This window comes from Rattus norvegicus, chromosome 5 (assembly GCF_021556685.1).
Source record: "Rattus norvegicus strain SHRSP/BbbUtx chromosome 5, alternate assembly SHRSP_T2T, whole genome shotgun sequence".
Lineage (NCBI taxonomy): Eukaryota > Metazoa > Chordata > Mammalia > Rodentia > Muridae > Rattus > Rattus norvegicus.
Genome location: NC_141538.1, coordinates 61,907,231 through 61,934,233, shown reverse-complemented (window position 1 = coordinate 61,934,233; position 27,003 = coordinate 61,907,231). Strand labels below are relative to the sequence as shown.

At 45.8% G+C, this 27,003-nt stretch overlaps 1 protein-coding gene and 1 long non-coding RNA gene across 2 annotated transcripts; one reads left to right on the top strand and one right to left on the bottom strand.

Annotated features, from left to right (window-relative positions):
- The first annotated feature begins 617 nt into the window (after window positions 1-617).
- Window positions 618-16,348, top strand: LOC148005756 (uncharacterized). Its single transcript, XR_015620806.1, has 3 exons — window positions 618-724; window positions 6,153-6,492; window positions 14,801-16,348. It is a non-coding gene; the product is annotated as an uncharacterized LOC148005756 (long non-coding RNA).
- Nudt2 (nudix hydrolase 2) lies at window positions 12,068-26,877 on the bottom strand. Its single transcript, NM_207596.2, has 3 exons — window positions 26,842-26,877; window positions 15,590-15,723; window positions 12,068-12,802 (listed from the first exon to the last, which is right to left on the bottom strand). Exons 2-3 carry the CDS (start codon window positions 15,714-15,716, stop codon window positions 12,486-12,488), a joined length of 444 nt encoding a protein of 147 aa, NP_997479.1. The 5' UTR covers window positions 15,717-15,723; window positions 26,842-26,877; the 3' UTR covers window positions 12,068-12,485.
- Between the last annotated feature and the right edge of the window lie 126 nt (window positions 26,878-27,003).

The following is a 27,003-nucleotide window of genomic DNA, read 5'->3' as shown; positions in this document are numbered from 1 at the left end:
GGTGTTCCCAGTCTAGAGGTCAAGGACTCTGTGATTTTGGTCAGCTCTTTCCCTCCCAGAACTGGCTTCCCCACTCCGGATTACACAATGAGGAGTAGGAGAGGGTTATAGAGCAGTCTGAGTTCTGCCTGCCTGCCTACCTATACCACGGACTCCTCAAGGAGACAGCGGGAGGAAGCTGGCCCCACCCTCCAACCCCTCAAAGAATTGAGTCAGGCCAAAGGTTAAGATGACTGGAGAGTTCAGTCTGCACTGCACAGGTTCCAGCCCTGCACAGGAATTTCTATTCTAACTTAGTTACTTTAGATCTTCAACAAATGGCTTCTGTGCAGGTGTAAGTCATTGTTTTCAAGGTCAAGAAGACATTTTGATTTCCCAGTGCCTCTGTGCAGCAGGAAAAGAAAACTCAGGCCTCCCTGGTAGGGTTAAGTCTGTCGGCTGTCTCTTCACCCTAAGAGGAGGTAGCATGGAGCAAATGGGCGATTCCAGAAGGAGATCCGTTGGGCACTGGCAGGATGGTTCCTGGGCAAAGCTTCCAGAAGTTGCCACTCTGGACTTAAGAAGGCCTTCAATTGAAGAAGATATTGAAGCTTTCTTATTTCTCTGTCCTTTCGTAGGTAAAAACCAGTCGGCAATCCAGGAAGCAAGCCGCCCTTCCCCGCCGCCTCGGGCATTCATTTACCCAGTCACCTAGCGGGTGTCTGCCTGCAGGCCAGAAGAACAGGTGTGTCATTCCATGAACGTTCTCTGTGCCCGAGATACGGAAAGAGATGGCGGTCACTTTCTAAACCTCCTAGTCCTTATGGGTCAGGCCCCAGTCCAGTTTGTGTCGAGAGGATTTAGTCCGTTCCACTTAGGATACACACTCCCTCTTCCCTTGCCTGGGCCTGTGATTAGCTTTTCAACCCTGCAATGTTTAAACTCCGCTCCTAGATACTTTGTTGAGTTGTGTCGTAAGCCTGACCACTCACGGTTCTGCCTGGGCCCTACTTTTCCCACGGTTTGGACTCTAGAATAGAACTTTCTGGCTCCTGTGCCGTTGTGAGGCTTGGAGTGCCTACCTCAAAGCATTATTTTATCCAAGTGTGCTTTCTCCTGTATACGTTTCTTAGAAAAACCAAAGACAAAACTCAACTTACTATTAAAAATGTTATTCAAAGGTTTTAAGACAGAGTCTCATGTAGCCCAGGCAGGTCTCAGATTCATGATATAAGGGAGAATGGCCTTGAATTAACTCCTCCCCTGAGTCCACCTCCACCACGTTTGGCTTTTATAAACTGGCTTTCATAGTGGAGGTACGTGTGTGTGTGTGTGTGTGTGTGTGTGTGTGTGTGTGTGTGTGTGTGTGCCTGTGTGCCTGTGTGTGCCTGTGTGTCTGTGTGTGTGTGCCTGTGTGTGTGCCTGTGTGTCTGTGTGTGTGTGCCTGTGGGTGTGCCTGTGTGTCTGTGTGTGTGTGCCTGTGTGTCTGTGTGTGTGTGCCTGTGTGTGTGTGCCTGTGTGTGTGTCTGTGTGTGTGTGTGCCTGTGTGCCTGTGTGCCTGTGTTTGTGTGTGTCTGTGTGTGTGCCTGTGTGCCTGTGTGCCTGTGTGTGTGCCTGTGTGCCTGTGTGTGTGTGTGTGCCTGTGTGCCTGTATGTCTGTGTATGTGTGTGTGTGCCTGTGTGTGTGTGTACCTGTGTGCCTGTGTGCCTGTGTGTCTGTGTGTCTGTGTGTGTGTGCCTGTGTGTGTGCCTGTGTGTCTGTGTGTGTGTGCCTGTGTGCCTGTGTGCCTGTGCCTGTGTGCCTGTGTGTGTGCCTGTGTGTGTGTGTGCCTGTGTGTTTGTGTGTGTCTCTGTGTGTGCCTGTGTGCCTGTGTGTGTGTGTTTGTGTGTGTGCCTGTGTGCCTGTGTGCCTGTGTGTGAGTGTTTGTGTGTGTGCCTGTGTGCCTGTGTGCCTGTGTGTGTGTGCCTGTGTGTGTGTGTGTCTGTGTGCCTGTGTGTCTGTGTGTGTGCCTGTGTGTCTGTGTGTCTGAGTGTCTGTGTGTCTATGTGTGTGGCTTGGGGGTTGCCTGTGTGTGCACCTGTGTACCAGGTGAGTGCTACTGCCTTCAGAGGTCTGAAGGTCAGTCCCCCAGAGCTGGAATGTCAGATGCTTGTGAGCCACCATGTGGTCTCCACAAGCTGATCTCAAACCCAATTCTCCTGCTTCAGCCTCCCAAGTGCTGATATTAGAGGCACGAGCTACTATGCCTGACTTAAAATATTCTTAAAGGAATTAGCAAAAGAAATGTAAAGCTGTACATTGGGAACTAGACGCGCTGTTGAAAGACTTTAAAGATAACCTAGATGGAAGTGAAGACCTGGCCATGAATCATTAATATTTATGAGTGGGAAGATGGCAGTATTCCATTAACGTACAGAGTCAGTATAGTACCTACCAAAATCCCAGCCAAATTCTTTGTGGAAATCAACAAGTTGATCTAAAATTCATAGGAAGCCTAGTATGGTAGCATTTACCTTTAATCAACCCCAGCACTTGAGAGACAGAGGCAAGTGGATCTCTGTGAGTTTGAGGTCATGCTAGTAAGTTCCAGGCCAGCCAGAACTACAAAGTGAGACCCTGTACCAAAAGTAAATAAATAAGTAAATAGATAAAATTCATAGGGAAATCTAAGGGACCCAGAATAGCCAAAGCAATCTTGAAAAAAAAACCCAAAGTTTGCAGACTCATATTTTTCAATTTTTACACTTACTACAAATATATAATAATATAGATAATGTGATACTAGCATCCAGACAGACATACACTGCAGGATATGGTGACATATCCCTTTAATCCCAGCACTTGGGAGGCAGAAGTAGGTGGATATCTGGTCTACCTGGTGAGTTCGAGGATAGCCAGAGCTACATAGCAAGACCCTGTCTCAGAAAAGAAAAGGCAAGCAAGCAAGCAGGCAAACACACAAAAAGACATGTAATACGGTAATGATAATCAGTCATCTCACTGGGTAGATATGTGTGTCCTCTGTAAGCCACACCTAGACAATCACTAGAAGCCAATTAAAGGTGGAGGATAGAACTGACTCCACCAAGTTGTCCTCTGACCTCCACATGTGCACTGTGGTACATGCGCAACTCCCCTCCCATCCTGAATACCACCTCTACACACACACACACACACACACACACACACACACACACACACACACACACACACGAGAATGCTTTAATTGAGAAATGAAGTGCTAGGGTGATGATTCCATGGCTAAGAGCAGCGGCTGCTCTTCCAGAAGACCCGGGTTCCATTCCCAGTAGCCTCATGTGGCTCACAAGCATCTGACACTCCAGTTCCAGGGGACTGACCTTCTTCTGACCTCTAAAGGCAGTCAGCACTCACCTGGTGCACATACAGGTAAACCCAATACATATACATGTATATAAAATACATATATACAAAATATCAGCGGGATGAGTTCAGCAGGATGGGTTTGAGAATCCAGAAGTAAACCCTCACATGTATGATTGTGTGTGTGGTACTGGATCTCTTATATAGTGATGAAACATTCTACCACTGAACTACATGCACTACACTTCCAGCTCAGGAACCTTCTCTCTCTCTCTCTCTCTCTCTCTCTCTCTCTCTCTCTCTCTCTCTCTCTCTTTCTCAAAGAGTAGTTTGGTGGAGGTTTGCTGTCTGGAGAGAGCTCAGCAGTTCCGAGCGCTTGCTGCTCTTCCAAAGGACAGGGATTTGGTTCCCAGCACCCTTGTCAGGAGGCTCGTAACTTAATACTTGTAATTTCAGCTCCAAGGACTCTGATACTCTCTTCATATCTCTGTTAGCACCTGCATACACATAGCATTCACCCACACAGACACACATAAGTTAAAAAAGAAAGAAATCTGTTTGTTTGTTTTGAGACAGGATCTCACTGTGTAGCCCTACCTCACTTTGTAGGGTAGGGTGACCTCAAACAGAGATCTGCCTGCCTATGCCTGTCCTGCACTGGGATTATGACATGGTCACCAACGCTGAAGACACATTTATTTTCTGTTTTTTAGAGAATCTTTTAGGGTCCAAGAGTCACTGAACGATGACCCACAGACTCAAATAGGATGCAAAGACAAAGAGTATTAATCCTGCAGAAATTACCAGCATGAAGGGGTCAACCATTCATCAAAATGGCAATGACCCAAGTTGCTCTCAGGCTCCTTTTATGCAGGGTTGGTGGAATTTTCTAGAAGAGTTATGTGATTAGAGGTAGGGGGCAAAGCAGTGAATTAGTATAGTTTTGATTGGTTACCATGTTAGTTTCATTATATTTGCTGAGACCTTGAATTTCAGAGACCATCTGCCCCAGCCAAGTGTCCCAGGAACTGACTCAGTTCCAGACTTACCCTCCCTAAGTCAGGGTTGCCAGTGGCTCCCTCTGAGGAGCCCAGTTTGCTTCCTGGGAAATTTTCTACTTTTAAGGTTTTGATTTCTTAGTGAACCTCTCATGGTAAAAGGGAGTATCAGGCTAAGCCCAAGAATCATTTTCTCTTTATGACAGAGTTCCTCAATTGGGTAGCCCAGGCTGTCCTGGAACTCGTTATGTTGGCCAGGCTAGCCTTGATCTCCCAAAGATCCACCTGCCTCTGCCCCCAGAGTGCTGAAATGAAAAGGGTGAACCACCGTGCCTGCCTGGTAAGATCAGGATGCATCTTTTTAACAACTGGCACTACGACAGCAGAATACTCACAAAGTAGGATTGGTGTTGGATCCTCTACTTCCTGTCACATAAAAAAATTAATCCAAAATGCATCACTGGCCTAAGTACAACTAAGACTTTAAACCCGGAAGAGCTGGTCCTGGTGCTGAAGATCTGTAATCCCAGTTACTGAGGAGAAGGCAGTAGGACTGCACATCAAGGCCTGGGTTACAGTGAGTTCATGGTCAGTCTGGGCCATTTAGCAAAACCTCATCTCCAACAAAAGTCAAATGAGGGCTGGGGACATATCTAAGTGGCAGAGTATTTTCTAGTATCGACGAGGACCTGAATTCAATCCCTAGTGTGTAGTGTGTGTGTGTGTGTGTGTGTGTGTGTGTGTGTGTGTATTCAACAATTCAACAGAAGGAAAAAATACACAAATTTAACTTTACTAAGTTGTAACATTCTATGCTTTAAAATACATTAACAAGAAAGCAAAAAGACTGGTAGGATGGCTCAGTAGGTAAAGACACTTGCCTCCAAGCCCGATGACCTGACCATTACTGATAAACATATGAAAAGATATTCAAAATAATATTCCACCACAGCAATTAGGGTAAAACCACTGAGATACCACGTCACCCTCACTAGGGTGCCAACCATCACTGTCGTCACCATAGTCCACCGTCATCATCACCACCATTACCATCATCACCATCAGATACAACAGATGGAGAGGCTGTATAGCTAGCCCAGCCCGCAAACATCTCTGACCTGTAAGAAGTACAGCCACTTTAATCACGTTAGTGGCCAGGTGGTGGTAACACACAACTTTGATCTCAGCACTCAGGAGGCAGGAGCAGGTGGATCTCTGCGAGTTCAAGGCCAACCCGGTCTAGAAAGTGAGTTCCAGGACAGCCAGGGCTCTCTAGACAAACCAAACCAAAAACAAGCAAACAAAAAACAGTCTAATACCTCAAAAGCTAGAAACATAGCTACCACCTAACACTGGAATTCTCTACACTTAATTATACCCAAGGAGATGACAATTTATCCGCAGAACTTGAAGCATTTTTAAAAACAACTTAAAAAAAAAAGTAGGAATAACTCGAATTGGATCAATTCAGTATGGCATATTGAAACCGTGGAATATGAAGGACTAATGCATGCTACGAAATGAATTGCCCCTGAAAATGCCAGTTACAAAAGACTACATGTTATTTAAGTCCACTACATGGCATGCTCAGAACAGGCAGAGTGTTGGTTGCCTAAGGTTTGGAGAAATATCAATATTGCTGATAGTTTCGGGTTTGGTTTTTTTGGTTTGGCTGGTTTTGTTTTTGTTTTTTATTTCTTTTTGAGGGGTTATTAAAATGTTCTAAAATTATAATCCCATGACTCCATTAACATAGTAAAGCCCTTCAAGTGTTCACTTTAAAATGGGTGTTTCATATACTATACAAATTATATATATATTTTTCGAGACAGGGTTGTAGTATTTCAACAAAGCTCTCATCATAAAAGCGGAAGGAGGAAATGACAGGTGTAAACCGTGAGAACTGCTAAGTGGAAGAAGCAGGATACAAAGGCCACAAATTGTCCGGTTTAACGTGTACACTTGCTCATTTACTCATTGTTGTTCTGAGATGGGGTTTCCCGTCACCCAGGCTGAGCTTGGACTTTCTAGCTGCTCAGGAAGACCTTGAACCCTGTTCATTTTGCTTGCAACATCCCAAGTGCTGGGGTCGCAGGTGCACACCTCCATGCCAGGTTGGAGGACTCCAGTGACGAGAAGTGCCAGGGATGGGACGATTACGCAAAAAGTGGGGTAAGTGGTGGCCGAGAGGAAACGGGAATGATCGCTTAAGAGGTATATGACGGTTTCGTTTTTTGAGTGTTGAGAATCTTCTGAAATTAGGTTGTGGTGGGGATACTTACACAGCCTTGTGAATTAAGAAAAACTACTAAGCTATAGCTTTTCAAAACGATGCTGCCCAGTGTGGCGGTGCATGCCTTTGATCCCAACTCTTTTTTTTTTTCTTTCTTTTTTTTTTTTTTCCTTTTTTCGGAGCTGGGGACCGAACCCAGGGCCTTGCGTTTGCTAGGCAAGCGCTCTACCACTGAGCTAAATCCCCAACCCCTGATCCCAGCTCTTGAAAGATAGAGGCAGGTGGATCTCTGTAAGTTCAGAGCTACCCTGGTCTACAGAGAGAGTTTCAGGACAGCCACTGCTTTGTAATGAGACCTTCTCTGTCTCAGAAAAAAAAATGTACTCTGCTATATATAAATTATGTCTCAGTTGTTTTTATTTTGAAAGCTTCCAATCCAGATGTGGTAGCGTATGCCATGAATCCCAGCACTCGGGACCCCAAGGCAGAAGGATCCCCTCAAATCCAAGGTCAGCATGAATATAGAGGGAGACTCTATCACGATAAGCAGGAACTAGGAATCTGGGGCCAGCCTTTTCCACCTGTTATTATCTTACCTTTATAGCCAATACATCTTACCCGTTGTTTCTGCATGAAGTTTGATTTTTTTTCCACAAAGGTAATATTGTTTTAGAAAGCTTGGAAATTTCATAAAATAAAAATAAAAGGACAATTATCATTCTTTGTTTCCCCACCCAGAAACACTTTTTCCCCAAAACTTATTTTCTAAATTGCCAGGTAAACTGACAGAGATCTCCCTGCATCTGCCTTGAGTGCTGGGATTAAAGGGAAACTTGCCATACCCAGTCTGTGTGCGGCTAGCACTGTACCAATGAAGCTTTATCCTCATCCCTGGGCGGACTATGTTAAGAGAATGAACAAGGGCAACAAGGTGAAGTATATGTTAATTAGCTTGAATTAAACATTTTATAATGGAACTCACTCTGTAGACCAGGCTGGCCCAGAACTCACAAAGATACAACTGCCTTCCCACCCCACCCCAACCCCTGCCACTCCCCCCTTGCATTCAAAAGATCAGAGTCGAGTGACACTGTCCAGGTGGACCTCCAACCCCTAGGCTAAAGTGACCCTCTCGCCTCGCTTCTTCCGATGAGCTGGATCTATAACTCTGTAGCTTCCCAAGACTTCTCATGAGAAAATTTCAAACCTACTGGGAAGCTGAATGTCTGTATCATTTGCCTGCATCTCCACCCCAAGCCAACAGTTGTTAAAGTGGTGTGTGTGTGTGTGTGTGTGTGTGTGTGTGTGTGTGTGTGTGTTAATCATCTTTGTCTTCTTCATTGGATTGCAATCACCCGGGAAACAGCTCTGGGCTTGTTTGTGAAGCCATTTTTAGAGAAGTTTAAACTCAGGGATGACCTACCCTGAATGCTGGCAGCAACATTCCATGGGCTAAGGCCCCATATGAATACAAAGGAGCACCAGGGCAATCCAGTTTCAGAATCAGCCTTGTTGACTTTAGTTTCCCAGGCCTGTGTTTGTTCCCAGAGTCACCGTTATCATCTCATCTGCCACAGTACACAAGGAAAAGGAGGCTGGAGAGGCTGAGACTTCCAAAGATCACTCATCAAAACAGTGACAGAACAGATCTCTCTCCAGACGCCACCGAGCTGCACTCCTCTCAGCCCTATGCCTTTGCCTCACAATGGTGGTATTTTGAGTGTATGTCTCAGACAGAATACATGAGAGAAGGAGGGAGGAAACAGCCAGGGTCAGAGGCTAAGTGAACTGGACATGTTGGAAGAAAGTCTGGGGCATCTCCGAGCTAACAGCGGGACATCCTAACAAGCAGAGATAAGAAAGAAGCAGCTTCCTAATAGGCCACATGAGTTTGAGGATGAGAAAGTAGCTAACGAGGAATGGAACACAGAGATCTTTGAGCATCTTAGGGAAGCTTTAGAAGGAGGCAGGGCTTTCAGAGCCCTGGACTCGACAAAGATGATTAAGGGTTTCTCAAAGAGAGGATGATCCTCTTTCAAGCTCTATCCCCAAACCAAGCTTCCTTGAGACATTAGGGAGGACTGTTCATTTCTCTTTGGATACATGTGGAAGACTTTGGGCCAGAAAAGTCATTGTGCATTCGGAGCTTAATGAGCTATTATGGGGTGCTGGCTAAGCTTAAGTCAACTTGACACACGCTAGCGTTATCTGAGAAGAGTGGACCGCAACGGGGAAAAAGCCTCTGTGAGATGGAGCTGAAGGGCGTCTCCTCTTTTTTGTTTGTTTTTATGTGCATTGGTGTTCTGCCTGCATGTATGTCTGTGTTAGGGCATCAGTTCTTGGAGTTACAGACAGGTGTGAGAAGACATGGGTGCTGGGACTTGAACCTGGATCCTCTGCAAGAGCATCCAGTGCTCTTAACTCTTGAGACATCTCTCCAGCCTTAGGGTATTTTTTTAATTAATGATCGATGGATTCTACAAGAAAGATAAGCAAGCCAGTAAGCAGCACCCCTCTGTGGCCCCCACCTCAGCTCCAGCCTTCAGGTCCCCACTGTTTGAGTTCTGGTCCTGGCTTCCTTCAGTGATAGACTGCAATGTGGAAGTGGAAAGCCAGACAAACCCTTTCCTCCACAAGTGGTTTTTGGTCCTGGCATTTCAGCGTTACAATGGTAGTCCTAAGGCATATGGGGACTTAGAAGATAATGCTGTGAGCAGGGCCGATGGCGAAGGTCCGGCTTGTAAAATTATAGAGGGAAGTTTCAGAGTTCCTAAAGGACTCCATGAGGGCCACTGGATCTTTAGAGTTAGGAATCTGTGATCCTGGTCAGCTTGTGCTGAAGAACCAGTTGTGTTAAGAGACCAACATCGTTGAGACAATCTTCTTAGAGTCGTTTCCTTGGGGTCAGCACACAGGTTTTAGGAGATGAAGAGCAGCCGAAGCTTGGCACAGTAAGAAGCCAAGGAGAGGCCACTTGTAAGATTATAGATATACATTGCCGTGCCTGATCTGTACCTGTGTTTAATTTTTATGCATCCAAGTGGTTTGCCTGTATGTATATATGGGCACCAAGTGTGTACCACATGTGTGCCTGGCGCCTGTGGAAGTCAGAAGAGGGCATTACATAACCCATGCTGGTGCTGGGAATGGAACTCAGTGCTCTCACCCTCTAAGCCATCTCGCCAGCCCTCTCTATCTACGTTTTGATGGAGCCCTCTGTGAGGACCAGAAGCACGTGTCTGAAACTGTAAGGTATTCTGGTTGACAACAGTGGGATGTGTGAGTGTGGTGTGGGCATGGCACAGCATGTGTAAAGCCGTCAGAGGACCAGTTTTAGGAATCGGTTCTCTTCTTCCCTCTGGAATCTGGGGATAAAACTCAGGTTGTTAGGCAGGCACAGCAAGCACTTTTAACACCCAGCCATCTCAGTTGCTCTAAGATTTTCTAAAAGGTTTTCCCTGTAGCACCTTACTTTCAAAGCTTCCCACATATAGACAACTTCCAAGACCAAGCACTGGCTTTCCTTCCTTCTTCCCACTTTCTCCTGTGTCTGCTGCTTCTATTTTAGTTTGTTTGTTCATTCATTCGTTTGTTCCTTCCTTCTTCCCTCCCTTCTTTTCTTAAAGATTAAAAAGATTGCCGGGCAACGGTGGCCCAGTACCTTTAATTCCAGCTCTTGTGAGGCAGAGGGCCAGGCAGATCTCTGTAAATTCAAGGCCAGCCTGGTCTACAGAGTGAGTTCCAGGATAGCCAGGGTACAGAGAAATCCTGTCTCAAAAGAAAAAAAAAGATTTTATGTGTATGGGTACTTTGCCTGTATGGATGTCTGTGTATCCTGTCCAGAAGAGGAATTGGATCCTTTGAAACTGGAATTACAGATGGCTGTGAGCTACCATGTGTGGCTGGGACTCAAACCTATGTCCTCTAGAAAAGCAGGCAGTGCTTATTTTTATTTTTTTAAAGATTTATTTATGAGTACACTGTCGCTGTCCTCAGACACACCGGAAGAGGGCATAGGACCCCATTACAGATGGTTGTGAGCCACCATGTGGTTGCTGGGACTTGAACTCAGGACCTCTGGAAGAGCAGTCAGTGCTCTTAACCACTGAGCCATCTCTCCAGCCATTTTTTGTTTCTTGTAGCTTAGGCTGGTCTTGTACTCTCAGCAATGCTCCTGCCTCAGCCTCTAAAGTGCTGAGGCTCTACAGGCGTATGGCACCGTGTCACCCATCATAAATTTTCCCATGCAATAAAAATGAACAGCAAAATCAGGTCACTTTCAGTCCCTTCCAACTTTGATGCACGAGGTTTTAGAATTTTCAGATTCCAGCCTCCCGTTGTAAGAGCAGAGGGCCGACTGGCCAGTCCTGGTTAGGAGGCAGGCTGCCTGTGGTTTGGCACCACTGCCCAGCAGGCATTTATTAAATCAGTGGGATGTGGTCCCTGCTGGCCTGGAAGAGAACATTAAGCTCCAAAAACTTCCTGCAGCAGGCCTCCGTTGGAGAGTGCTGCTCAAAGGGGCGAGGAACAAACCATTTAGGTCCTTGGCTGTGCTCCAAAATCTGTTCCCTAGTACTGCCCTGTCTACGGAGAATCAGTGACTGGAAACATCTGGAAGTCTGCTTAAGACCGGGTGACTGTTCTCCTTCCTTTGGGGTGGCTGTTCTTGACTCTGGTAATCCATGTTGACCTTTGCCAATGCCCCTTCCCCTCCAATCTTCTGCACTTCATTGGGCAACAGCCCTCTAATAAAATCCACATGAACCTGGCTGCTAGCAGCTTCTGGAAGGGCTCTAAGATCTAACGCCTGCCTCAGCATTCCTTGAGCCGGAGTAGCAAAACAACAGAAGGCTGGGACCAAACTCTTGCACCTCCGGGTCTTACAGTGGCATTGTGAAGAGAGCCAATAGGCGGAGGTTAGGAAGAAACGGCAATGCTAAGTCTGCGGAAGGTGGAGAAGGTAGTTCTGGGTGAGGTGTATAGGTTAATGACGCGACAGAGGCTGTGAATGTGGGCACACCTCATTCTCTACTTCAATCATGCTAACCAGGCTCATTACTCTGGGAGACAGCCCAGGGTAAAAGGTGAGGGTACAGCGCTACCAACCTGATGAACAGGGTTGCCTGTTCCCCACCTCTCTGGCCCAGACAGCCCAAAGGTTTGGATCTGAAACATCCCCTATGCACTGACAAAATATGTGGGTATTGGAGAGATACCTGAATAAAATGCTCAATTTCTGCACTCCAATTCTATGGCTCGGAAATTCCAAATCTGTGGGTCTGTATGTGGGAGATGCATGGAGTCGCAGAAGCAAAGGGGTTGCTGTGTTACTTCTGGTCCCTTCCCTTAGCTTTTTTCCCATATAGTATTTGGACATACAGTTTCCTATGGTTTATACAAATCGGAATGGCCAAAAGGTCTAAGGATTCCCTTTGGTCAAATCTAAAGCTCTGACTCACTTTAATTTTCTTTCCCCCAACCAATGGCATGAATCCAAGAAAAAAACACAGGTTAAAGGGCATGTAAGTTGCTTGAAGTTTATTTATAAATGATAAAGAGGTACTTTAGGGCTGGCATTTTAAGGACTGTACCCCTCCTTTGCTAAAATCCATCTTCCTTGTTCTTTTTTTTTTTTCTCCTTTTCTTTTTTTCGGAGCTGGGGACCGAACCCAGGGCCTTGCGCTTGCTAGGCAAGTGCTCTACCGCTGAGCTAAATCCCCAACCCCCTTGCTCTTCTTTTTAAAGTAATTATTTTCTATGCTAGGGATTGAATCCAGGGCTTCCTGGCTGAGTGTGGAGTTATTTAATTTCACTAACCTATCTGCTCTCGGCTGTAGCAAGCCCAAGGCCAGCGCATCCTTCCCTGGATGGAAAGGGTAGGCTCATCTCAAAAACCCTTAAGGATGCCATGGAAGCATTTGTTCTGGTCAGCTCAGGCTGGTGTGGAGCAGAGAAACTGGTGTCCTTCTTGGAGCGTTGCCTTCATCTCCTCGAACTGAGCCAACTGGCAGGCCTCATCCAGCCCTAGCCAGCGGTAGGCTTGATGCTCCTGGGAGAGGCGGATCTCTACATCATAGTCTTTCACTTCTGCTAGCCAGTAAATGACTGTTTTAGGCTTCTTCCTCGCCACATAATTGAGCTCCCTTCTGAACCCCTCAAGGACGATCAGCTGGCTTGCTTCTATGCCTGTTTCCTCCTGAGTCTCTCTCAGGGCTGTTTCTAAGTCATTCTCGCCGGGGTCCACATGGCCTGGTTAGAAACAAATAAAGGAGAGATCTTCAATACTAACAGAAGCTGGGTTTTTCCAGGACAGATGATATAAAGATAGGGTCTGCAGCGACTTTCCTCAGAGTTCCTGGGCTAAAGGAAGTCTGGAGATGGTCAAGACCCTAACACGCCTAGGCAGGGCTACAAGGCAGTGTCTGGTTTTCAAGGTCTGAGAAATAAATCCCTCCTCCCTATTCTATCTTTGTGGAATAAAACCAATGTGCCCAGAAGGTCGGATTGATAGCTTCGTCCAGGTTTTGCTGTGCGGACTATGGGGCCGTGCTCAGAAGGTAAATGCTCTGCTGCTGAGCCACATCCTCATCCCAGGACACTTAGAGCCGTCAGGGGTGGAGATGGCTTTCCTCGGATCTCTGCTTTCCTATTCTTTAAGCACCCCCAGCCCCCTCTATTTTTCACAGGGACTGCTTTTCTGTTGGAGATCTTAGAGTAATTTTCCAGGGGGGGGGCGAGTCTCTTGGCAGAGTGGGGGCTAGCAGGAAAATCCAGGGAGGACTCAACCCTCGACAGTTAGCAGGCCCAGGCCCTGCACCGCTGCAGCAGCAGCTGTTTCCAAGTAGCCATCAAGGCCTCTTCAAATTGTTTTCATCTTTCTAACTGAGCAAGGCCAGATTTCAGATTCACAGGGAAAGTCCTGATGGGAACTTAAGACTAAGGACAAGCCAAGAGCCAGTTCTAAGAAAATTTGTTGGCAAGACTCAAATCCAAGAAGACAGCTGCCAAGAAACTGTTGCAGCAGAACTTGAAGCTCTGCAGACTGTAGTGGCCCCCAGCTTTACCCCTAGGCCTTTCCCACAAATTCTTAGTGTCCCAGAAGGGCCCAGAAGCAATGAGAGGGTTCTGGTAACCTGTATCTACTCCTGGCTCTGGTGAGTTGTTGAGGGGGCCCCTGCTGTTTCAGGAGCTCATAGGAAGCAGGAACTCCTAGCTGTTCCCGTCTTGGCCTGGAGGTGGAGCTATACACTAGGTGTTCTACTTCCCGGGGTGTGCACAGGAGCCTAGAGGCTTCAGGATGGAAAACAGGAACTCAGCACTTAAGGGATTCATCCAGCTCCCACTTCTGGGGAAGTTTTCTGCACAACACTTCACATAGTGTGCACAAAAACTGGTAATATATTGAGGGAAAGTAGGAGGTGGTGACAGGGGACACTGACTCAGGATGCCCCTCCCAGCTGTCTGCGAGTCTGAGCACACCCCTCGCAGGAACATCTATTCAGTTTGCTGCCTGTGAACGCTAGCAGGGTGAAGAAGGAACAGATTAGGTGAGGTCCTCTGACATCTCCCCGTGTGACTCCGGTGATCAGGAGATAAGTGTGAATATTCCTATTTACAGAATTTGGGACACCTCTCTTTTACCTTGTTCTTCCCCTTGCAATTCAAATGTGTGAAAATTTCTTCTCTGGTTTGCTTTCTCCCAATCTCAGACCTGTCTGTGCTTCCCCAGCCTATGCTGTTTTTGTCTTATCTGGGGCTGTTTACCCCGGGTCCTCGTCCCAGAAACTGCCAGAGCCAATCTGTCCTTGCCCACTGGGACCATCCCAGTGGCCTCAGTCCAGGGTGACTTCATCACCCTGCCCCACCCCCGTCTGAAACAGAGTTGATAATGATAATTTTAATATAAGCATGAAATTTTTTTTGTTTTTTGAAGTCAGAGTTTCTCTGTGTAGTCTTGGCTGTCCTGGAACTCGCTCTGCAGTCCAGGCTGGCCTTGAACTCAGAGAGTCGCCTGCTTCTGCCTCCCAAGTGTCGGGACTAAAGGCATGCATGGCTGCCACCGCCACCACCACCAGGCAGCGTGAGGATTAACAGAAAAAGAGTCATTCGGGAAAAGTAAGGCACACCCAGGAGCTTGGGTATGGGATTCAAGGAAGACTTATGAAAATACAGACTCAGTGGGTACAGGCTCCTCAAGGGACAGTCACTCAGGTCACTTCTGCCTATGTAGCCTGCCTTCTCTTTCAGGGACATCCACAGCAACCTTCTGTCCCCTTGAGCAGCTTCCAGAGTGCTGGTGGGCGAGAACTAGCCTGCTCACAAACACATCGTGGCCACATCCAAGGCTCCAGGTCTTCACCGTTCTGCCTCCTGAAGACGTGACCAGCTCTATCCTTGGTTCTAAGTGAGGAACCCAGGGCAAAGGTGGCTGCTGAGGCTACAACCCAAGGGCTCTATGATCTTCATAACCTCTTGGGTTGAAAGGACTCCATCACTGTTACCCTTCCATCCCTGCCAGAATGTGGTTGGGAGACCCAGCTCCTCTGTGCTTCTGACACCTCCAGGAGTCATACTCCCCGCACGTGTGCTCCACATAAGAAAGACCTAGTGAAGGGAGCACTACACAAAGAGGCAAAGGAACTTGATTAAATGAAATCAGAAAAGGGGGCAAGAAGAAAGCTTGCGATTTTAAAGTCAACCTCTACTGTGATAGAGGAAGCACTCAGCCCAGTCATTACTCAACTGTAGCATTCCCAATCCCCAGCCCAGTGGCTCTTCTCCTGTCGAGTCACTCATGGGCGAGTGATATAAAAACACCAGATGCTATATCTGCCTTGGGTCAGTCACAGAATCCTATTTCTGGCTCTGAGCTGGCCTGGAGGCCTGACCCAGAGACAGGATTAAATGCTCCTGCCTCTGCCATCTCTTCTGCTGTGCAGTCACTGAAAAACAAGCCTTGTAGGGGCCTGGCAGGGTGGATTCCTGAGCCAAGCTTGGCATTCCCCTCCAAAAACACCCAACCCGGCTATCCCGCACCTTTGGGAGGAGTCCAGTGATGAATGCCATCCGACGCCTGCAGCAGCAGAAATTCAATTGTTGTGTTGTCCACCTTGGGAATAAGGTGTCTTCGGAAGATGATCAAGCCACATGCCCTCAGGGCCATGATCTATCTATGAAGTTAAAAAAAGAAAGTGAAACACTGGGAAGCTATACACAACAGAAAAACTCACTCATGGGGGCCGTAGCTGAAGAATAGCAAGCACAGGCTGACTGTGATCTCACAACCCACAGAAAGACAGCATGCCGAGGAATGGAGGTTGGTCACTGTCAGTCATCTTGAGAAGAGGATGCTTCCGTTGAGAGCATGTCTCCATAAGACAGGAGCCTGTGGAGCATTTTCTTGATCAATGGTTTCTGTGGGAAGGCCCAGCACAGCACACTGGAGGTGGTGTCTTCCCTACAAAAGTGGAACTGAGTTGTCCAAGAAGCAGGCTGAATAGCCAGGGGTGGCAGCACATGCCTTTAATCTGAGAGCTCAGGAGGAGGAGAGACAGAAGCAGGTGGAATTCTCCAAGTTTGAGGTTTAGAGTTGGGTCCAGGACAGCCATGGCTACACAGGGAAACCCTGTCTCCATAAACAAACAAACAAAGCAAGCAGGCAGAGCAAGCCAGGGGGAGAAAAGCAGTAAGCATCACTCCTCTGGGCTCTGCTTTATTCCTGCCTCCGGTTTCTGCCTTGAGTTCCCTGCATGACGAACTATATACTATAAGCTGAAATAGACTCTTCCTCCTCAAGTTGCTTTTGGTTATGGTGTTTTGTCATGGAAACGGAAATCTAACAGAGGGGAATCCAGAAGTCAGTGACAAACCTTTGTGTGCAACTACAGGGCCCTAGGAACTACTGTAGTCAAGAGGCCTCTACCCTAAGATCCCTGTAAAACTCAGGGCTTGTGTGTATTCGTTCTAAGACTGCAAAGACTCAGAAACAAATGCACTGAAACAGAAAAGATGCTAGGAATCAGAGAAGGCAATGTAAGTGGTGTAACCAAAATCACAATCCCATTTCTCTCAGCCTGAGTCCTTAAAGCAGAGACTCTAAGCTGTTTTCTCATGACTCAGTGGGGTTGCTTAGGGAGTCTGGTATACCAAGTCACTTTTGTTCATTCTTAGACTCATATCCACATCTAGTAAGTCATATATGCATTCAGTCCAATGAACAGTAGCAGAGGCAAATAGGCAAATGGTCACACTCATTCACAGCATGAATCTGGGCCCAGATTTGGGTCCAGCTCTGACATTAACTGTGGAAGGTGACAACAGTTCTACCCAAAGAGGTAGCTATGAGAACTATGTAATCATCAGTTCATTTTCTTCTTTCTTTTTTTCCTCTTTATTTCTCAGGAGGTGGGGGGGGTTGGGATCTCATTAATGTAGCCCTGGCTGGCCTCAAATTCACAGAGCACAACCTGCCTTTGTCTCCAGAGTTCTTAAAGTGTGTGCCTAGCTGATTTAATTCTATAGTGCCTTAGAACAGTGCCTGGCACATATTAAACTCAGTAGATTTCTCTCTGTGTGGAATAACATCTGGAAGGGAGCAGCTAATAGCGCTCCAGGGCTCCACAAGCCTGATGACCCAGGTAAAGAGTCAACACCAGAAAAGTTGCTTTCTGATGTTTAATCATGTACCATAGAACACACCCATATCCACATTCGAGTGCACACACACACACACACACACACACACACACACAAGGTCACAAAAGAAAAATGTGATAGCCAAAGGTCTGAGCTCCTTTGAGGGAGGCTTACTGGAAGAAGGGACTGTGGAGGCAGAGGAAAGGGTAGAAAGGTAACTCCACAGAGGAAAGGAGACTGTGGCCCAGGTGGAGGTTAGCATCTGGGCAAAGGTCCTAACGTGGGACAGCAGAACAGAGAGAAGCCACCTGCTACATGCTATGTTCCCCCTTGCTGTTCAATCAAGATGGGCTGCCAGACATGATGGCAGACACCAGGGAGGCTAAAGCAGGACAATCACTGGAAATGTGAGGCCTACCTGGGCTACATAGCAAAACCTTGTCTCAAACGAAAAACAAACAAACAAGCAAACAAACAAACAACAAAAAGAGGCACTTTGAGCTGTCAAAGGCAGAGAAGTCAGGCCCAAACACCTCTTCCAGAGTAATTCTCAGGAAGGCTACCAAATGGTATTTTAGGGACCAGCAGCTTCTCATGGGTAAACCAAACACCTCCCCCACCACACTCCTTTCCTTTTGCTTCTCCTTTTTTTTTTTTTTTTTTTTTTTTGTGGCTGGGAACAAAACGAAGGCCTCACGCATATTAGACAAGTGTTTTATCACCAAGTTACAAACTTAGACACTCAGATCATTCTAAACTGGTGGGTAGGAAGGGCTTAAGGATTAGAAACGAACTAGTGTTTTTAAGAAACAGTCTATGTTTTAGTACACATCTTTAATCTCTGCACTCTGGAGCTCTGTGAGTTTGAGGTCAGCCTGGTATACGAAGTGAGTTCTAGGTCAGCCAGTGAGACCCTGCACACATGAAACTATGCATGGTGATTGATATCTGTAATCTCAATACTTGAGGTGAGGGCAAGAGGATCATAAGGTCAAGGTCATCCTTCGCTACTTAGCTTGGGCTAATTGATGTCATTAAAAAAAGATGCACAGACAAGATATTCACAAAAATCTGATAATATCAAAAAGAAAGAGGGATGAACAGATAGCTCAGAAGTCAGGATGCTCTTTCGGAGGACCCAAGTTTGTCTCCCTCATCAACCCTGGACAGTCATTTACAACCACTTGTAACTCTACATTTTCAGGCAAATTCATTGCCTCTGGACTCTGTGGGCACTGCACTCACACATATAACTGAAAATAGTTATAAAAAAACAAATTTATTTTTTTGAAGAGAGGTTCTTTTTTTTTTAAACCAGAAAAAAATGTACATTGGTGTGGCAATGGTTAATTACATTTCAGTACATACATCTATCTCTGTGGCGCGCGCGCGCGCACACACACACACACACACACACACACACCATTAAAAATGGGGTAGAACCAAATGTTCTGGCTGTAAGAAAATATTTTTGGATATATTAATTGAGGAAAAGTACGGTACAGAATATGTATAATGAGCTCTTTTTTGAGTTAAAAAATTCATATGTAAAGTAGTAGTACATTGGCTTTCCAAAACACCATGTTCTATTTTCTTGACTCCTTATTCATGCTGAGAACATTCCGTGTTCTGGAAACACCTTGTCACTGCATAACTAACTCAACAAGGATTTTAATCGTGGTTTAGAATTCCTGTAGAAGCAGGTAATGGATCCTATGTCCTTCCTATAAGGATGATTAAAAAGTAATAGATGGGGGGCTGGAGAGATGGCTCAGCGGTTAAGAGCACCCGACTACTCTTCCAGAGGTCCTGAGTTCAATTCCCAGCAACCACATGGTGGCTCACAACCATCTGTAAAGAGATCTGATGCCCTCTTCTGGTGTGTCTGAAGACAGCTACAGTGTACTTATATATAATAAATGAATCTAAAAAAAAAAAAAGTAATAGATGGGGCTGAAGAGATGGTTCAGTGACGAGAGCACTGGCTTGTCTTCCAAAGGACCTGGGTTCAACTCCCAGCACACACATGGGAGCTCACAACTCAGTGTCACTCCAGTTCTAGGGGTTAATACACCCTCATATCAATGCACATAAAATAAAACTAAATACATTATTTTTTAAAAAAGAAGGTAATAGATGTAGAATACCTTTCTCTTGCCCCTTGAAAGACCCATATAAGGAATGTTGAAGCCCTAGGTAAACTTAGAAATCTAAGACTAGAGAGGATTATTGCCCTCCCTAAGACAGGAAGCCCCAGTATATTCCTCCTCACCGCTACCACAAATAGAGCATGAGAAAAGAAAGATGTCTCCATGAAGGTCAAGGATGATGGGCCTTGGGTAGCCATGTAAACCCACAGAAGAGAGAAAAGTGCTTTCCCTTGGAAAGGAACGGGAGGAAAATCTCAGTCTAAGAGAAAAGGTACATTCTAGCGAGTGTAAAGAGGCCACACTGAACGCAGTGGCCTACGATCTGTCAGAACAGATAAGAACACGTGCTCACTCTGTGTATGCCGCACTCACGGAGAACACAGAGAAAGGGAGGATTAGGACTCCCCAGAACCCTTTCATCGCTTGGCTTAAACCAGCTATGACTGGGAAGCCTATCCCAAGCTTCATGCAAACAACTCTTCCCACTTACCCCTTTACAGATGACTGACTTAGAGTTATCATTGTGGGGTCTAGGTACAACCCAGCACAGGTGTGCAACCCTCTATTCCCACACACTCAGTGACTGAATTCATCCTCAAACTTATGCAGCAAGCACCTTTACCTGTTAAGCCATGTTTCTGGCGCCCAGTTTTAATTTTTGAAGTAGCTCAGGTATCACCTTTTCTATGGAGTCTTCCAGCTTGTAATAACTCCATAAGTCTCCGCCATAAGATTCCATCAGAGAAATTTAAGGATTTATTATAAGGAACTATAAGGAATGTGTGTGTGCTGCTGGGAATCACCATTGGAATCTGTGCATTCTAATCTGTGCATTCTAGGCAAGGGTTCTAACCACTAAGCTACATTCCTAGTCCTTGGCTTGTCATGACAGGAGATTAATGTATAGATCATGCTTAGTCTTGAGCTCATTACGTAGTCCAAGCCTCACTTTTGAGAACCTCCTACCTCAGCACAAACTATGCCCAGCTCAGCATTGTGTTTTGTGTATTTTGGAAGCAGGTCAGTCCCCTCCACATAACTGTCAGGCCTAAAGACTAATAACATTAGCAGTCAGGGGGCGGGGCTGGATGTGAAGCAGAAAAGAGCAAGGACAACACTAAAAGAGCAAATTGAGACCTGTGAGGATGACTGGAACCCACAAGGACAAACTACAACCCTAGACTTCCTCCTCTCATAGCTTCTAGACTTGGGGACACAGGTGGCCCGCAGGTAAAACCAGAGCAGATGAATGCCATCTGCCCTAGGATGCAAAAGGGCTGAAGGGGAGGATTCCATGTGAGCTGAGATTTCTGCAGGCCTGGATGCTGTCCTTCATCAGCAAGGTGAGCCAACAGACTGCTGTTAAAGTGTATGTCCTGCAATCATGCCAACTCTGTGCGTCACAGCACGCTGGGGCTGTTCAGTTGGCTCTGTAGGTAAGAACACTTGCTCTTGGAAAGGACCCAGGTTTGACTTTGGATCAAAAAGACCCAAAGTGGGAAGCGGAGGCTCCCCACTTCCTTGGGCACCAGGTATGCATGTGGTACACAGACATACGTGTTGGCAAAACACTCAAACACACACAATACTGAAATATTTTTAAAGGGGGAATTCTGGGAAATGTAGTTCCAGTATAACTAAAGTGACCCAGTACAAAGCCACTTTAGGTTTTCATACATACATCCCTTGTAAGTCTCTGTTGGTACCTATGGCAGGAAAGAGCCAGACTCAAGTCTGTTTCCTTGGAACCCAGCTCAGCAGCTCTTAACAGATGTTCATTGACTCAACAGAACTCTTTCCCCACCTCCCACTCAAACAAATGTTTAAGTATGTTCGGGGGCCCTGGGAAACAGCCCAGTGTTCCTTGAAGAGTACCATTTGCATAAAAGTCAATGGAGCTATTGTTGGTTTTCTGTTTTTTTGGAGAAAGAGGGAGCCGAAACTATCCAGGGGCTTGAAAGTATTCAGCTCTCATCCATTCTGCAAGTGGATTGAAACCTCAGGGGGTTAAAGAACACAGCATCCAATATGCAAATATGCCTGCAGCCAGGATTGCGGAGGTGAGAACTCCAGGCTGACAGCAGGCAATTCACACTTCAGAAAAGTGGCAGAGTGCCTGAGGTGGTTAGGAAAAAAAAAACCTGAACCAAAAAACCTTCAATGTCATCAGAAGGTTCCAGAAGCTGAGGGAAAATGCTCTTGGCTTTCTTCACAGACAGAATTTCCTCTCAGCCGAGGAGATTCAGGACGAATTCTCAGGTAAATGCTCTGCTGCCACAGCTCACCACAGTCATCAAGAACACTGTGCAGTTAGTTCCCCCCACCAAAGCTCCCAGAAACATATTTTTATATGCTTATTTATTTTTACCTCCTCACATTTCTGATGGTCTGATACACATAGTATTTCACACCACCATGCTGTCAAGTAATGATACTGTGTCACCTATACAATGCAAAGTTGTTGGCAGCTAAGTTTCTATATAGGCGACCCTTTAAGGCTAGGCATATAATCTTAGCATTCAGAAGACTGAAGCAGGAGAACCTTGTGTTAAAGATCTTGTCTCGGGGCTGGGGATTTAGCTCAGTGGTAGAGCGCTTACCTAGGAAGCTCAAGGCCCTGGGTTCGGTCCCCAGCACCGAAAAAAAGAACCCCCCCCCAAAAAAAAATCTTGTCTCAAACAAACGAACGAGCTCGAAGGAGGACCCTTTAGGATGTGTGTTAGTTTATGAGGAAACTGGGATTTTAAGACTGAGTCTTACTCTATAGCCCAGGACACGATATGTAGAACAGACTGGTCCTGAACTCAGAGATCTACCTCCCTCTGCCTTCCGAAAGAATACAAAGGCGAACACTAATGTGTCTTTCTCCAAGCTGAAATCTTAAGAAATGCTAAGCCAGGCTCCATGACATGTACCTTAAGGGCACCCATAATCTCAGTACTTGGAAGGTAGAGAGGCAGGAGGATTGGGATATCAAGGTTAGGTTTCACTACATATAGATTCAAGGTCTTTTAGAGCTACATGAGTACTGTCTCAAAAACAAAACAAAACAAAAACAAAAAACAAACAAACAAACAAAAAGACCCAAAAAGATTAAAATACTTGCCCAGTGGCATGATGGCTGGAAATGTGAGTTTGAATCCAAAGAAATCTACCTCCAAAGCTTGCATTGTTTTTTAACCTTCACAGCTCTGCTTATCACGAAATAGGGTTAAGGTTACACATGGCTCTGAGAGCATGCACAAATGCTTAATAAAATCACCACCAGTTTTAATGCTCCTTAGTCTTTAATCTGTACTCATCTGGAGACTGTTTCGGGTGTCTGGGTAAAAGCTTTTCCACTGAACAGGTTTTCGGCGGCTGTCTTGTAACCAAAGCCAGCTCAGGTGGGGAAAGTTTAGCCTGAGGCTCCTAAAAGGGCCTATTTGACAAGGGTGTCCAGGACTCCATAGCTGTTTCCTGAGAAACAGGAACTGAAACCACATGTTTCCTCTAAACCTGGTGTCTAGAAATTCTGCACAGGCCAGAGAGGAGGAAGAGTAACTCTGCTCACTTATAAGTAACTCCATGTGCCTACTGCTTCCTGACCTCACATCACGATGGGCTTCACTGCAACTCTCTAGTTTCCTTGTTGGAGGAACAATGAGGTGTTGGTCCACCAGAATGTTTTCTTGTAACAATACTGAAAGGAAGAAAAGAAAGAAAGAAAAAAAAAAACCTAAGCATATGAAAAAAACCAAAAGACCTTTCTCTGGGCATCTGCCATTCATCCCCTTCTCCAGGAGATCAAGCTGCAGAATCATTTTGCAAGCTTTGCCATTTGGCAGAGGGAGAAAGATTTTTTACCTTTAATGACACAGTGGTTTCTAGGATCAGACCAAAGTCAGACAAGGTTGGGACAAAAATACTGCTCAGGGAAAAAATTGTTCTGTGGCCTTTCAGTGCCACCTGCTGTTCAGCTATGGAAAACAAACATAAGTGAGTCTAATGCTGGAGCCTACGGATTCCCTTCACTCATCTGCTGTCTGCTGAGTAAGTCCTGTATGGCAGGATTGAAGGGCAAATGTGAAATTGAACACTGAAATCATCTCCCTCTCTAGAGCTTCACAGCCCAGTGAAAGCAAAAGGTGTCCAAGCAGATGTTACAAAGTGTTTCATTCATCATAAAGGTGTTACAAAGTGTTTCATTTATCATAAAGGTGTCTGAGACAGACAGGAAAGGAGGATCTTTAGGTCAAAGGGGTACCCCATAAATAGGGATGTGCATGCGTGCATGCACTTGTGTGTTTTTCACCTGGGTGCTGTGGTCTCTCAGATCCTCATCCTTGTGCAGCATACATTTTATGACTGGATGGAGCCACATCTGGAGCGACATTACAAAGATTTTGAATGATGGCTGAATTTACCAGGTCTTATGAAGACGAGGCAAGGAGGCCCTCTAGACCAAGGAAGGAATGTGCAAAGCTCTCACACAAAATAGCATCCCACTGGTAAGCAGCTTAGTTTATATTGCTTTCTAGACAGGGTCTCACTATGTTGCCCTTGCTGATCCAGAACTCTGTGCAAATCAGGCTGGCTTCAAACTCAGTGATTCATCTGCCCCTGAAGTGCTGGGATTAAAGGCAGGCCACCGTGCCTGGTTTAATACACAGCCTGTAGACAGTGAGGACTACTGGTTTTAGGCAGAGGGTATTTTGGTCAGACTGACATTTTACGAAAGCATTTTTGCAGTAAGTAACGAGAAGAACGAATTGGAAGAGAAGACTAGGCGAAAAGGCATGTTACATGCTTATTTCCTTCTTAAACATATATATGCATTGGGGCGGGGTACCAGGTTACAGATAATTGTAGAGGCGTCTGGTTTGGGTAACTGGATGGAAGAAGAAGCTAGCCATTTCTTTTTGAAGTGAGTTGAATTTGAAGGGCTATAGACTACCCACAAGATAAACGAAAACTGGGTCTGAAGTTTAGCGACATCTCATTCTTCTATCCCTAAATTGAATATTTTATATTAGAAAAAGATTTGTCTTTATCATAGATATTCCAACAACCCATGTGCTAACTAGTTCTATGTCAACCTGACACAAGCTAGACTCACTGGAGAGGAGGGAGCCTCAGTTTAGAAAATGTTTCTGAGATTGGGCTGTGGGCAAACCTATAGGACACTTTCTTAGTGGTTGATGTGGAAGGGCCCAGCCCACTGTGGGCGGGGCCATCCCTGGCCTGGTGGTCCTGGGTTCTGTAAGAAGGTAGGCCGAGCAAGCCACAAGGAGCAAGCCAGTCAGCAGCCCTCCTTCATGAAGATCCCTGCATCTGCACCTTTCTCCACGTCCCTCCTGTCCTGACTTCTTTTTCTTTTTTCTTTTTTTCGGAGCTGGGGACCGAACCCAGGGCCTTGTGCTCGCTAGGCAAGCGCTCTACCGCTGAGCTAAATCCCCAACCCATGACTTCTTTTGATGATAAACAGAGATAGGATGAGTAAGCCAAATAAACCCTTTCTTCCTCAAGTTGCTCTCGGTCACTGTCTCATCACAGCAGTAGAGACCTTCACTAAGACAAGCCATTTTCATTGAATGTGGGTACATTTGCCTTTCTAACCACCCCTTTTCAATCTGGTATTCCAAATATTTTCACCCTCTTCCAGTTCACAACCATAGGAAACCATAGTTGACACTGCTGTGAAAGAAACTTGGCTACTAAATTCAGGTTGTTACCTGAAAGACACATCATTGCTTGCAAAGTGACTTTAACATCTATTTCTCATTGTTGAGAGTTTAAAATAAAGTGTGTATATACAGAGATACAGAATATACGTCAGTCACTCTTATCTTATAATAAGCCAACTGAATGCTTATCTGCATTTTACAGGCACTCAACTCTTTTTTTTCATATATATATTTTATTTCATATATATATATATTAATGTATGAGTGCTCTGATGCATATATACCTACATGCCAGAAGAGGGCATCAGATCTCATTACAGATGGTTGTGAGCCACCATGTGGTTGCTGGGAATTGAACTCAGGACCTCTGGAAGAGCAGTCAGTGCTCTTAACCACCGAGCTATCTCTCCAGCCCTCAACTCTTATTAATAGTTAAAATTAAGAATTTTGCCCCCTCTGTGTAACAGTCCTGTATATCCTGGAACTTACGTTTTAGACCACGCAGTCCTAAAACTCACAAGAGATCCTCCTGCCTCTGCTCCCGAATGCTGAGACTAAAGGCATGCGCTGCCACACGCAGCAAATCAAGAAATGTCTATCATTTTTATATTTTCTGTGAAACAGCTGATAAACAGCGCTCACGATAATTATTAGTAATTTTTAAAGATCAACAAGATTAATTCCTTTTACTATATTGTCTATTTTCTACTCTTTTGAATTCTGAATTTATTTCTTAGTAAGAATTATCTTTATTCTCTGATTAGTGATTTATTTTTGTTTATGTCTGTGTGTCTGCCAGTTGTGTGTATGTGGGTGCCTGAGGAGAGCCAGGGATCACCTGGAGCAGGAGTCAGAAGCAATTGTGAGCCACTTGACATGGGTGCTGGGAAATGAACTCAAAGTTCTCTGGAAGAGAAGCAAGGGCTCATAACCACTGAACCATCTCTCCAGCCCCCGAATGGTTAATTTTTGAGCTAAAATGAGCACTATGTTAAAGCACACACGAAGCTGCACACATCCTGGCTAGTGTACTTGCTCCCACCATGCTGGTGGTACCTTTTTACCTGAGAAGCTAGGACCTGCCAAGCATTCTTTTCACTTTGTCTTCTTTACAACCTGTTGACGCATTACTATCATTTTTCAGAAAAGCGAAAATGAGCTATGGTTCAGAAATATTTTGGGGTAGTTAATCAAACGCAGGCATGTCCAATTTCTAAGCTTAATCGCCACTGGATATGATGCATTTTGCGTTGGCAACTTGACGGTTCTCGATTTAAGCTGTTTGGCCTTTTTTCCCCCCTTTAGAGCACCTGCCACTCTTCCAAAGGACTGGGGTTCGGTTCCCAGGAACCTAAAGCAGGTGGCTCACAACCGCGTTTAACTCGAATTTCTGGGATCCGACGCCTTCTGGCTTCTGCATGAACGTGGGACGCATAACTGACGCAGACAGACAGACACACACATACACACACAAACAAACAAGGAAAGTTTTTTTGTTTTTTTTGTTTTGTTTTGTTTTGTTTTTTACAAAACGTAAGATCTCTTGGAATGCAGGTAGGGTTTAATCGATAACTACGAAGCAGTACAGAGGCCTAGGGAGAAGGTATGATTGGCCCGCTAAGTCCCAAAGCTGGACCTCTCTGCCTCTGGAATTCTTCCGACGCACGCCATCACCACTAAACCTTGTTCTCTCAGGTGCAGAGAGATAAACCGAGGTCCTGCGAGTGGATAGGGCCTGCCTGGCCTGCCTACACCCGCCTCAATGCCAGCTCCGTTCCCGCAGCAACAGATCAAGAGCACACGACATTCCCCACGCCCCCAGCCCCACTGCACTCACCCGCAGCACGAAGGCAGGAGGCAGGAGGCGGTTCTCGAAAGGAGACAAAGCGCGCCAGCCAATCAGAAGAGCCCGGCTGCACTTCAGGCGAGCCACGGGATTGGGCATCAGGCGCTGCCACCCGCCTCTGAGGCGCGGTTTTCTGACTGGGAACGTCGCGAG

What these genes read in the sequence shown, in the direction of transcription:
- Nudt2 (NM_207596.2), bottom strand. Translation starts at nt 15,716, where the DNA reads ATGGCCCTGAGGGCATGTGGCTTGATCATCTTCCGAAGACACCTTATT. An exon ending in TCACTGGACTCCTCCCAAAG is followed by an intron (nt 12,803 to 15,589) that starts GTGCGGGATAGC and finishes GTTTCTAACCAG; the next exon opens with GCCATGTGGACCCCGGCGAG.